Source organism: Panulirus ornatus, chromosome 26 (assembly GCF_036320965.1).
Source record: "Panulirus ornatus isolate Po-2019 chromosome 26, ASM3632096v1, whole genome shotgun sequence".
Classification (NCBI taxonomy): domain Eukaryota; kingdom Metazoa; phylum Arthropoda; class Malacostraca; order Decapoda; family Palinuridae; genus Panulirus; species Panulirus ornatus.
Genome location: NC_092249.1, coordinates 4624114 through 4636613, shown reverse-complemented (window position 1 = coordinate 4636613; position 12500 = coordinate 4624114). Strand labels below are relative to the sequence as shown.

Below are 12500 nucleotides of genomic sequence, written 5' to 3'. Positions count from 1 at the left end.
GAAAGTAGGGAAATAGATCATCAGATAGAGGAGGTACTGCGTATATATATATTTTTATATATATAATATATATATATATATATATATATATATATGTATATATATATATATAATCTCCCCCTATGATGTGAATTATTAACAGAAAGAGTGCACATGGAACTTGCGTTTTTCATTTCTCGAGGTCTCATAGGAAATATAAAAATATATATTTATATTTATATAATATAAATAAATATTTTATATATTCAGTCAAGAGCGGGGAGAATAAAAAAAAACCACCAAAACTCTGCCCCCCTTCTCTCCCCTTCCCCTCTTCCCCCCCACCAGTATGTATGGGCCCTAAAAACCCAAGGGCGTTCAACCAAAACAAATGCCCGTGTCAACCCTGATAAAAATTTCCCGGGGTTAAAAAAAAATGGCCCCTCCCTTGGTGTTTGCCAGGGAGGCAACAACCCGGCCGCTGGCCTCTGGGTCCACGTTTATAAATTCTTCTTTCACCCCCATTTTTAGTAAAAATAGTAGTAGTGGTAGTGGTAGTATAAGTAGTAGTAGTAGGAGCATTAGAAGTAGTAGCCTAATTTGTAGTAAGTAGTAGTAGAAAAAGTAAATAGGAGCATTAAAAAGTAGTAGCATAGCATTAGTATAGAATTTAAAAGAAATTAGTAGTAGTAGTAGTAGTAGGAGCATTAAAAAATAGTAGAGTAGTAGTAATAGTAAAAGTAGTAGAAATAGTGGTAGAAAGGGGCATTAGAAGTAGTAAACATAGCATTTGTAGTAAAGAAAAAGTAGTAGTATATTTGGGAGTAGGAGCAATTTGAAGTAAATAGCAAAGCATTAGTAAATAGAAGTAATAGAAATAGTAGTAGTTTTAGTAAGTAGGAGCATTAAAAAAATAGAGAAAATAAATAGTAGTAGTAATAGTAGTAGAGTAGTAAATGGTAGTAGGAGCATTAAAAATAGTAGCATAGCATTAGTAGTATAGTAGTAAGAAATAGGAGCATTAAAAAATATTTGTAGTATTTGTAGTAGTTTAGTAGTATGGAGCATTAAAAAATAGTAGTAGTAGTATAGTAATAGTAGAGTAGTGTGGTAGCAGTTGGAGTTATAATGCTTTTTTTTCTTATTAATAAAAGCAGTAGTTGTGTAGGGATAAAAATAGTAGTATAGTAGTAGTTGTAGTTAGTAAAATAAATAAGTGGGAGTTGTAGTTGTAGTTGTAGTAAATATATGATGGTGGTTTGAAGTGTGTTGATTGTATCTTTATCAAATTTCCCTACCTATATTCCCTTTTATATTTATTTAAATTCTTATTTTATTCTTTTTTTACTTTATATTTTTCCTCCCCTATTTTTTTTTTTTTTTTTTTTTTTTTTTTTTAATTTTTTTTTTTTTTTTTTTTTTTTTTTTTTTTTTTTTTTAATTTTTTTTTTTTTTTTTTTTTTTTTTTTTTTTTTTTTTTTTTTTTTTTTTTAACCCCCCTTTTTTTTTTTTTTTTTTTTTTTTTTTTTTTTTTTTTTTTTTTTTTTTTTTTTTTTTTTTTTTTTTTTTTTTTTTTTTTTTAATATTCTTATTTTATATTTTTTATTTTATTTTATACTATTTATTTTTAAAAATTTTTTTTATTCTTTATCCTCGTTTTTTATTGGGGTTGAACATGGCGACCTTGGTCGCATTCTTTCGAGCAAGCGAGAACACCAGGCGTGTGTCGAGATGTGCGCTGCTTACCCGAGCCACAGCGCTGCACTGGGGCCAGAAACCGTGGTCTGGCTTAAGGTGGGTCAGGGTGGGTGGGGGGGAAAATGGCTTCTCGACTTCGAGCCCGAATATGGTCGGGTTCGAGTCTGGGAAAAGATCTAGTTAGGTTGGTTCGGATGAGGGGTCGGGGTTTTGAGTATGGTCGAGTTCGGGAATGGTCGGGTTCGGATGTGGTTCAGTCTGGATAGGGTGGGGTTCGGATGTGGGTCGAATTCTTGGTTTGACTTGGGTTCCGGTTAAGTTCGGTCTCAGGCGCCGGGTGAGTTCGGATAATGGCCGGGTTCGGGTATCGCCGAGGTCGGATGTGCTCGTTTTAGAAGTCTTAAGAAACTTATTATAGCTAAACTCGGCCTCTTAGGAGCTACACACACACACACACACACACACACACACACACACACTTTCACAAAGAGATATTGATATGTTGAACGCTCGTTTCTTTCGATCAACGTGTCGTTATTCATAGCACTCAAAACTCTCATTTACCCTATTTATGATCCCCTCGCACTTTCCTCTTGACCTCATACCGCTTTCTCTTATACATCTCCCAGTCACTTGCACTCCTTCCTTGAAAGTACTACCACCACCCAGACGCCTCTCTTTTCTCTATTACTAACAACTTCACTTCTTCATCCCACCGCTCACTACCCTTTCTATTCTGCTCACCTCCCCACCTTTCGCATGCCACATGCATCTCTTGCCGAGGCCCTGGATGTGAACGTAGAGGGGTGTGACAATACCCCCCCCCCCCCCCCTCCCTTGGGAGACACGGAGGCCGCCTTTTGTGGACTGCGCGATGAATGGCGCGAGGGAGGTGGTTCGCTGCTTCTGGGAGGTGGTGGGAGTGCGATAGCGTGAATATTTCAGGAATTGGGAGGCTTGTCTTTCTGGATCGAGCCGTCTAGACATGCCCCAGACATTCCAGGATGGGACCATTGTATTTGGTGGAGTTTTGGAAGGGATTTTGGTTCAGAGGAAGTAACTTTCCCTCCTGTCTCCATGTGTGTAGATAAGGAAGTTAAGATATTAGTACTGTCCTCCAGCAGATAACCTGGTCATAGACCATCAGGTCTTGTGTTATCTGGCTTTCCCATGTACTGTCCTCCAGCAGATAACCTGGTCATAGACCATCAGGTCTTGTGTTATCTGGCTTTCCCATGTACTGTCCTCCAGCAGATAACCTCGTCATAGACCAGTCTGGTCTTCCGTCATCTGTCAGTCAATTTATTCTCTCTCTCTCTCTCTCTCTCTCTCTCTCTCTCTCTCTCTCTCTCTCTCTCTCTCTCTCTCTCTCAGCCTTTCGACGCAGACTTTTTTCTTTTTCTTTTTTTTAACGAAACATTTCGAGGGCAGCCACCATTTTTGTGTGTGACGTTTCATGCTAATGTGCCCTTTTTTTTCAAGGGGGCTCTTTTTATTCTCAACTTTTTGACCCCCCCCCCCCCCCTCTTTTTTTTTCAAACCATACGAGATACTTTTTTTCTTTTTTCACCCAAACTTTTGTTGGCAGTCTTGCGTCGCTCACTCTTTTGTTCCGAATAGATTAGGACCCCCCCTCTCCCCCCCCCCCCTTCCCCAGTCAATTTTTGTCTCGCTGGACCCATCTATTTTGGCATGGGTTCGATGCCCTGAAGAAACACATCGAATATTCGTAAATTTGTGGGTCATTAAGTTTATCATACCTGTTGTTAATGAGAGGCAATTACTATTGGGTGATTAGTCTGCTCTAGCCATGCTCCATTTAAGTATACGTATGTTTCTTTTTTTTTGTATTTGAGTGAGTGATTAAGCTTGTGATTAACATAGAGGTTAATTAATGCCCATTTAGTGAGACTCCAACTTGGCCAAACCCAACCACCTCCAACTTACCCAAACCCAGCCACCTCACCAAACCCAGTTGTATTATACCCAACCCAATCACAGGTTACCCAATCGTGCCGAAGTAGATCGCGCGCTCGTCTGGCAGCCTCGTCATGATTAGCCAGTCAGCGCTCTCAAACCTCCTCCCCCCCACCCAGCCGAATCTCACTTCCAGCGCAATCCACGATCAGCCAATCTTATGTCTGATGATACTGTTCCAGAAGTCGTGACTGCCAGTCCAAGAATAGCCGGAGCTATCTTCTTACCTTACCCCCCCAGTCACTCTAACCACCCCTGAACCTGGTCATTCCTGGCCCTCGTTACGCCAGGGCGTAATCATCATTGCCGGCGTGATTTACGCCGGAGGCGACGCTTCTCTCTCTCTCGCTCTCTCCCTCTCATGCAGTAACCTAACCTCACGTCAGGCACTTGGGAATATGTGGAAAGATCAGCGACCCTAAAATTAAGGGATCCTCAGGGCCAAATTAACATATATATATATATATATATATATATATATATATATATATATATATATATATATATATATAAATATGAAACACGATAACTTCCCCTGATGATGTGATTATTACACGAAAGTGCACTTAGGAACTTATCGTGTTTCATTTTCCCCGTGGACTCGTAGGAATATACTTGATCACGCGCAAAATTGTGATCCTTTCCAATATATATATATATATATATATATATATATATATATATATATATATATATATATATATATATATATATATATATATATATTCCCCCTCCGCGATTGAGAACAGTTATGTAAGAGACGAGAGGTTGGTGTGGCGAGGGGGAGTTCGAGACCCAGCAGGCACGTCCTTCGGCAACTGCACAGAGGCCAGAGCCGTCAGAGGTAACGATGATCCGGCCAATTGGAGGGATAATGGACGTGGGTCGCTAAAGATGATGATTGCAAGTGGGGCGTATTGTGATCGGGAGATGGTATTTAAATGTCGTCCTTCGCTTCATTGTGAGATGTGTCGTAAAATGCCTTTTGTCTGGTGAAGGCAGTGTGGGGTGGTGGGTTTACACCTGTATGTTGTATAGAGAGAATAGAGAACCTTTTTTTAAGGTTATAGATTACGGTATCTCGCTGATTTCCGCATAGCTGTGTGCTCGCTGTGATGATAAATATATATATATATATATATATATATATATATATATATATATATATATATATTCTTATGAGTCCACGGGGAAAATGAAACGCGAAAAATTCCCAAATGCACTTTCGTGTAATAATCACACACACACACACACACACACAAACACACACACACACACACATATATATATATATATATATATATATATATATATATATATATATATATATATATATATATATATGTGTGTGTGTGTGTGTGTGTGTGTGTGTGTGTGTGTGTGTGTGTGTGTGTGTGTGTTTGTGTTTTGGCTTCGTCAATCACGGGGGACTTTTCTCATCTTGGGCGAACTTTCGCTTCCTTGCTCTATCAAAAAGTTCTGGCAACATGTTCGGCAGTGGAGCTGACCCCCCCCCCCCCCCCCCCTCATCTGGTGGTGACCGCTACGAGAGAGAGAGAGAGAGAGAGAGAGAGAGAGAGAGATGGTATGGGCGTGGGTTGAGAGAGTATGGTAGTACGTGTGTGTGTGTGTGTGTGTGTGTGTGGCGTGTCCGTCTGTCTTGCGGGGCGGACGTGGAAGTAGCGCTCAAGCAGGTGCGGGTGTGGTGGTGGAGGCCGCCGCCAGGGAGGGAGGGAGCCAGTCGTGTTGTGGACGTCGGAGAGGTAGGACGTGCGCGCTATATCCTCCGCCAGGCGCCAGTGAACGCAGGAGAGAACACATATATATACACACACACACCCTCTCTCCCTCTCTCTCTCTTCTTCCCCACCCTCCCAGTTGCACCTCCTCCACCTCCTCCTCCTACTCCTCCTGCTCGTTAACTACCCTATATCGAATTTCATCCCTTGGTGGTTATCTCGCGCTGGAGTTGTCCCCCCAAACCCCCGCCGTGGTGGCATTAGTGATGTGATGTGAAGTGCCCAAAGAAGAAAAAAAGAAAGAAAAAAAAAGGAATAAGTATAAAAGTGGGGTGGTGCCCACCGACCAACACACACACACACACCCCAACCACCTTGGTGATTTGTGAATTTACGACGGCGGGTTGCGAGGTGGATGCCAGTGAGTTTGTAGTGAAGTGGTGGTGTGGCGGTCTTAAGTTACCCCCATCCCTGCGGATATGTAAGAGGCTCCGGGGGCCAAGACAATGCTACTGAAGAAGACGCAACAGGAGGGTCGCAACACTAGCGCCCCACCGGACGCCTCGCAGAGGGACGTCGACGTCGGCGTCGGCGTCGGCGGGAAAATGCAAATTGCTCAGTAAGTATGTGAGAGAGAGAGAGAGGCCCTCCTCCTCCTCCCTCCTCCCTCACCCCCGTTGTTTTGGGCCTTCGAGGAAGTGTTTTAATCCACTCCAAGTGTGTCCTCTCCCTCTGTCTCTCTCTCGACCTCGAGTTCTTCAAGAATCACCTCGAAAACCTCCCTTTTTTTTTTCTTTTTCCCTTTTCGGTAATATTGATGTCTTTAAGAAATTGGCAGTGTCGTAACGCATGCGGCCAAGTGTCGCAAAATAAGGGGATGGGATGATAAGAAAGGTGATGGGATGGGATGGGATGATGAAGGAAGATGAGGGTATGGGGATGGGATGATAAGAAAGGATTTCATCTGTCGCTGGTTGGGATGTGGCCCCGGGATAATGGACGTATTGGGACGTATTGGGACGACGGGTCGGGAGTGGTGTGTGTGTGTGTGTGTGTGTGTGTGTGTGTGTGTGTGTGTGTTTTTCCAAGGGTCTGGTTGGGGTCCCATATGGGCGGCTTGCCAAGGTCCAGCGGTACGGCCGAGCAAGCCCGATGCTGGGTGCTTCTTCTGCTCCGTGTGGTGTGTGACAGCGTTGGGAGATGGAGGAGGGAGAGAGGAAGGAGGGAGGGAAGGAGACTTTCTCATCAGTTGCCTTAGGAAGGGGAAGGGAGGGAGGGGAAGGTTTTTTTTTTTTTGAAAAGTTTCCCCCTTCTTCTTCTTCTTCTTCTTCTTCTTCTTCTTCTTCTTCTTCTTCCTCCATTCACCCCCATCCACCATCCTGCAATTCCTGGCTGCTGGCCTCCTCCTCCTCCTGCCCCCCCCCCACCCCCTATCTTCTTCGTCTTCTTCTTCTTCTTCTTCTTCTTCTTCTTCTTCTTCTTCTTCTTCTTCTTCTTCTCAGCAGTCTTATCGCGCTTCCCTCCGCTTCCTCCTTCGCCACCAAGTCATCTGTTTCCTTCTCTCTCTCTCTCTCTCTCTCTCTCTCTCTCTCTCTCTCTCTCTCTCTCTCTCTCTCTCTCTCTCTCTCTCTCTCCAGTCTCTTTCATTGCTTCCTTCATATTTTTTTTTCTTGTCTCATGTCTCTCTCATTACCCTGAGTAGCGAGGATGAGAGGGAATGGGAGGCACGCGAGGGTGTGTGTGTGTGTGTGTGTGTGTGTGTGTGGCGGGTGTATGTGTGCGTCTGTCTCATGATGATAGTAAAGATAAGGGCCTTGGTGATGGTGATGGTGGTGGTGATGGGTGAAGATAGGTTCCCTTTACCCCTTCGAGAGAGGTGGTATGGTACGCGGGAGTCGAAGGGGAAGGGGATGGGGATGTGGTTTTTGAAGTCTAATTCAGCAGCGGATCTCAGTAGGTAAAGACATAGGCGAGTTTCGCCAATCTCTTTTATGACAGTGGGATAATTTTTATCACTTGTTTTGGGTTCTTGAGAGAGAGAGAGAGAGAGAGAGAGAGAGAGAGAGAGAGAGAGAGAGAGAGAGAGAGAGAGAGAGTATGTGTTAGGTGACTTCGTCGCTCTTCTACAGTGGCTATGATGGGTTTCGAACCCCTTGTGTGTGTGTGTGTGTGTGTATAGTCGTTCTCCTTCGCCCCTCTTTTACAGTGGATAGGATGGGTTTCGAACCCCTGGTGTATCGTCGTTTGGATACAGTGGGGCTGTTTGTATTCTAACACCCAGTATGGCGTGTGACAATATACGAAGACATAATTATAATGGGATCACACGTTATTTTTCTCTCTAAGTAGGACTTAAGCCTTTGTTTAGAGATAAGACTTGTACCCCATGGTTCCAGCAACCTCTGTAGACTTACCATACGTTCAGCCACTCCTCTTGAGTGTATGCTGTATGCATGATCCGTCCTCGAATAGTTAGATGGACAATAAAAAATAGAGGAGGAGGGATTTATGACTGTAGAAACCTGGGTTATCCATTGTGTCCATTCCAAGCTTGAAATACCAGGAGGTCGTAAGCTTAAGAGCTGATTAAGCTTCCCATGGTTTCTCGACTCAGAGCCCAGCAGTTGACGGAAAGCAAGCCCCCTTCCCCCTTACCCTACCTCCTTACCCTACTCCCTTACCCTACCCTCGTTACGTTTAAAACTTCGTGTTGTGCCCTTTTTTTTCCCGTATTTTTTTTTCCTTTTTATCCTTGTAACTTCTGCATGCTACTGGCTACAGAATCCGACTCTGAAAGTTGCACCAGACATTGCAACACTCACGAGGGGGCCTTGCACACGTCGCACGCGAATTGCTGACCGCTAGCCCCCCCGCCCCGCCTCGCCCCGCCTCGCCCCGCCCCGGCCCCACTCCACCCCGGCGTGGTTTGAATGCATGTTTACATCTCGGGGTTAAGAGATGCTGTTTCTACCCTCAGGCAAACGGAGCGGTTATGGCACGAAGACGAAGTGGTTTTTGATTTTGTTTTGTGTACTGAATCAGTTCGTGGCCTGTGGTGGGGGGAAGGGGGGGGGGTAGTTAGAATGGCCAAGACCTCAAGGGATAATTAATGGATTAGATCGTCTACACTGGGGGGCGTCGGGGGTTAGGACTTTGGACAGTGTAGAATGCCAGGACGACTTCCCTTTCGCACCCGTATTTTTTTTTTTGGATCTTTGGATATTCAGCGTCCGTTCTCGCGCCCAGACCCACGTCTTTGGCATAGCACGATATTCGTAATCTTCTGATTCGGTTCATGTGATCCTGTTGTCCACTCAGAACTTAAGAGATCCAGTAGTGCTTACAGCGCCTTGATCCGCCCACACTCTGAACCCTCGACCAGTGTGTGACTAAATGAAGCTCAAGTCTCGCACTTAACACTTTAATCATTCAATTTGCATATTCAAGCTTGACTCCTTCTGTGGCAATCGCGTCTCTATTTACGCAAGGTACGCCTTGTTTGCGTGAGTGCATCTGCCTCGTATATATATACTTAAACTGTGTATTTAAACCCGAATATCTGATTGTGTGTGTGTGTGTGTGTGTGTGTATATATAGGGTATGATTGGATGTAATTACGAGGGTATGATTAGAAGTGATTACGAGGGTATGACTGGATGTGATTACGAGGGTATGATTAGAAGTGATTACGAGGGTATGACTGGATGTGATTACTGCCCCACAGGCAGTTGTTTTGATTGATTTAATTAATTGCAGTAATTTGGATATGCGTGTGTAATGCCTTTTTATTTTATCCTGTTTGTGCTATACGGGGAGGGAGTCGTACACACTCGTGGGGACCCCATCTCTCGTGTGTGTGTGTGTGTGTGTGTGTGTGTGTGTGTGTGTATGTGTGTGTGTGTGTGTGTGTGTGTGTGTGTATGTGTGTGTGTGTGTGTGTGTGTGTGTGTGTGTGTTACGGGGGGAGAGAGAGATCTACACTCGTGTTGCCCAGTATCTTACATGTATACAAGGACCGTGTCTGTACCCGTGTGTATACACACACAGACACACACACACACACACACACACACACCTGCCTCTGGCGAACGTGTGTGTGTGTGTGTGTGTGTGTGTGTGTGTGTGTGTGTGTGTGTGTGTGTACCGTGGTTGTGACTTGTGGCCAGCGGCGGAGGCCTTCCCGTTACACTGCCGACACCTGTGTACTCAGCTCCTCTCTCTCTCTCTCTCTCTCTCTCTCTCTCTCTCTCTCTCTCTCTCTCTCTCTCTCTCTCTCTCTCTCTCTCTCTCTAAGGTCAGTGGTCTTTGCGTCACATTTGCTGATAACACCCCTTCCCCCCCCCCATTCTTCCCCCCTAGCATAAAGGTACGACCCTCGAGCACGACGGTACGACCCTCGAGCACGACGGCACGATTCTTGAGCACGACAATAGAGTCGCACGTGCCGTCGTGCTCAAGGATCGTACCGTCGTGCTTAAGCACCGTACCGTCGTTTTTAAACGCCGTACCGTCGTTTTTAAGCGCCGTACCGTCGTGCTCAAGGATCGTACCGTCGTGCTCAAGCATCGTACCGTCGTGCTCAAGCGCCGTACCGTCGTGCTCAAGGATCGTACCGTCGTGCTCAAGGATCGTACCGTCGTGCTCAAGGATCGTACCGTCGTGCTCAAGGATCGTACCGTCGTGCTCAAGGATCGTACCGTCGTGCTCAGGGATCGTACTGTCGTGCTCAAGCACCGTACCGTCGTTTTTAAACGCCGTACCGTCGTTTTTAAGCACCGTACCGTCGTTTTTAAACGCCGTACCGTCGTGCTCAAGCACCGTACCGTCGTTTTTAAACGCCGTACCGTCGTTTTTAAACGCCGTACCGTCGTGCTCAAGCACCGTACCGTCGTTTTTAAGCGCCGTACCGTCGTTTTTAAGCGCCGTACCGTCGTTTTTAAACGCCGTACCGTCGTTTTTAAGCGCCGTACCGTCGTTTTTAAACGCCGTACCGTCGTGCTCAAGGAAAACTCAAGGACCTGAATTGCTCGCAATTCATTTTGAAAATTCAGTTCAGCGAACATTGTTATTTTGAGAGTGGTGGTGCCCAGGCTTTGCCCCGCTGGTCCGGGCGTTGGTACACACTTTTAAGGGCACCATTAGGGCCTCCAGAGCGCGGAAGATCCCCAAAGGGCGTCGTGGCGTGAAATACCACAAGCCCCGTGGGCTGCTTCGAACGCCACCGTGGCTAAGGCAATCCCCCACCCGGCGATGTTTTGGGGGACGTGTGTGTGTGTGTGTGTGTGTGGGTCTGTGTGTGTGTTTCTATGTGTTTGTGTATGTTTTCACTGCCTGACTACGGGGCTGAGGGGGGGGGGGATCGTGTTGAGAGAGAGAGAGAGAGAGAGAGAGAGAGAGAGAGAGAGAGAGAGAGATGGTGCATGGGATAATGGTAGGTACCCTTAGCCCAGAAATGGTACATTGATGTATGATACCATTAGCTAAGGAATGGTGCATTGATGTATGGTACCATTAGCTAAGGAATGGTACATTGATGTATGATACCATTAGCTAAGGAATGGTACAATGATGTATGATACCATTAGCTAAGGAATGGTACATTGATGTATGATACCATTAGCTAAGGAATGGTACATTGGTGTATGATACCATTAGCTAAGGAATGGTACATTGATGTATGGTACCATTAGCTAAAGGATGGTGCATGGTGTATGATACCATTAGCTAAGGAATGGTACATTGATGTATGATACCATTAGCTAAGGAATGGTGCATGGTGTATGGTAGTTAGGATGGTGCATGGTGTATGGTAGTTAGGATGGTGAATGGTGATGTATGATACCGCATTACCTGTGGCACCATCATGGTGGCGCGCATGACACTGGCGGACCAGACGGTGTCACTGGTATGACACTGTGGGTCCCTCCCCCCCCCCCGGTGTCACATCACGTCATAAAGAGATGACAGATAATCATACCAGCGCCATTAATGGGGCAATGGGAGCACGAACTGCAGACACCTGTTTGATGATTAGCATTCATTTTTCTCTTTAACTAGGTCGCTTGTAATGACCCTCCCCCCCTTCCCTCACTCCCTCACACACACAGACACACACACACACACAGAGTCGCTTAACGACCCGTTAGAACGCCCCCGGAAGGTCGTCTCTCTCTCTCTCTCTCTCTCTCTCTCTCTCTCTCTCTCTCTCTCTCTCTCTCTCTCTCTCTCTCTCTCTCTCATCGTAAAATCTTTTTTTCTTCATTTTTTGTTTTTACGAGTCCTCTCTTCGTCGGAATGTAGGTGTGAGACAGGAGCCCCTTGTCGTAGTAAGTGTGTCGTGCGCTTGATACTGTGGTGTGTGTGTGTGTGTGTGTGTCTGTGTGTGTGTGTGTGTGTGTGTGTCATCTACGGGAGGTTTAAAGGGTAACTCATCCACTATTTGGGTTTATGGAAAGTCGGATCTCTTGGCTTCGAGAATTATTTTGTATTTACCTTTTTTTTGGGGGGGACATCTGCTGCGAATTTTATGGTTCACTCGAACCCCTTGGTGTGGGCTGTGGCACAGAGGAGGACACAGGGTGCACAGAGGGTCCCCGTGGTGTGGTCTGTGGCACAGAGGAGGACACAGGGTGCACAGAGGGTCCCCTTGGTGTGGTCTGTGGCACAGAGGAGGACACAGGGTGCACAGAGGGTCCCCGTGGTGTGGTCTGTGGCACAGAGGAGGACACAGGGTGCACAGAGGGTCCGGGAACTGTGCTACAATGATGGAATTATGTAACAAGTTACGTGATGTGTTGGTCTGTTGACAGTGGGCAAAGTTAGGACACTTCCCAAGTATCTGGGGGCAAAGTTAGGATACTTCTCGTATGGTAAGGTAAGGTCCCAGACCCCAGCTGTGGGGATAGAAGACCTCCCAAACCATCGTAAGGTATACGTAAGGTAAGGTAAGGTCCCAGACCCCAGCTGTGGGGATAGAAGACCTCCCAAACCATCGTAAGGTATACGTAAGGTAAGGTAAGGTCCCAGACCCAGCTGTAGGGGTAGAAGAGCTCCCCAAACCATCGTAAGGTATACGTAAGGTAAGGCAAGGTCTCAGACCCCAGCTAT

At 45.8% G+C, this 12500-nt stretch overlaps 1 protein-coding gene across 5 annotated transcripts in view; it reads left to right on the top strand.

Moving 5' to 3' along the window:
- Window positions 1-12500, top strand: part of LOC139757414 (uncharacterized) — a 584870-nt gene that overhangs the window by 264655 nt on the left and 307715 nt on the right. Inside the window, exon 1 of one of the 5 annotated variants that reach the window (XM_071677892.1) lies at window positions 5380-6012. The exons of the other annotated variants lie outside the window; for them this stretch is intronic. Within the exon in view, the coding sequence (XP_071533993.1) occupies window positions 5900-6012 (113 nt within the window). The 5' untranslated portion in view covers window positions 5380-5899. Of the gene's footprint in view, window positions 1-5379; window positions 6013-12500 lie in introns of those variants that run through there. 5 annotated transcript variants of the gene reach the window in all.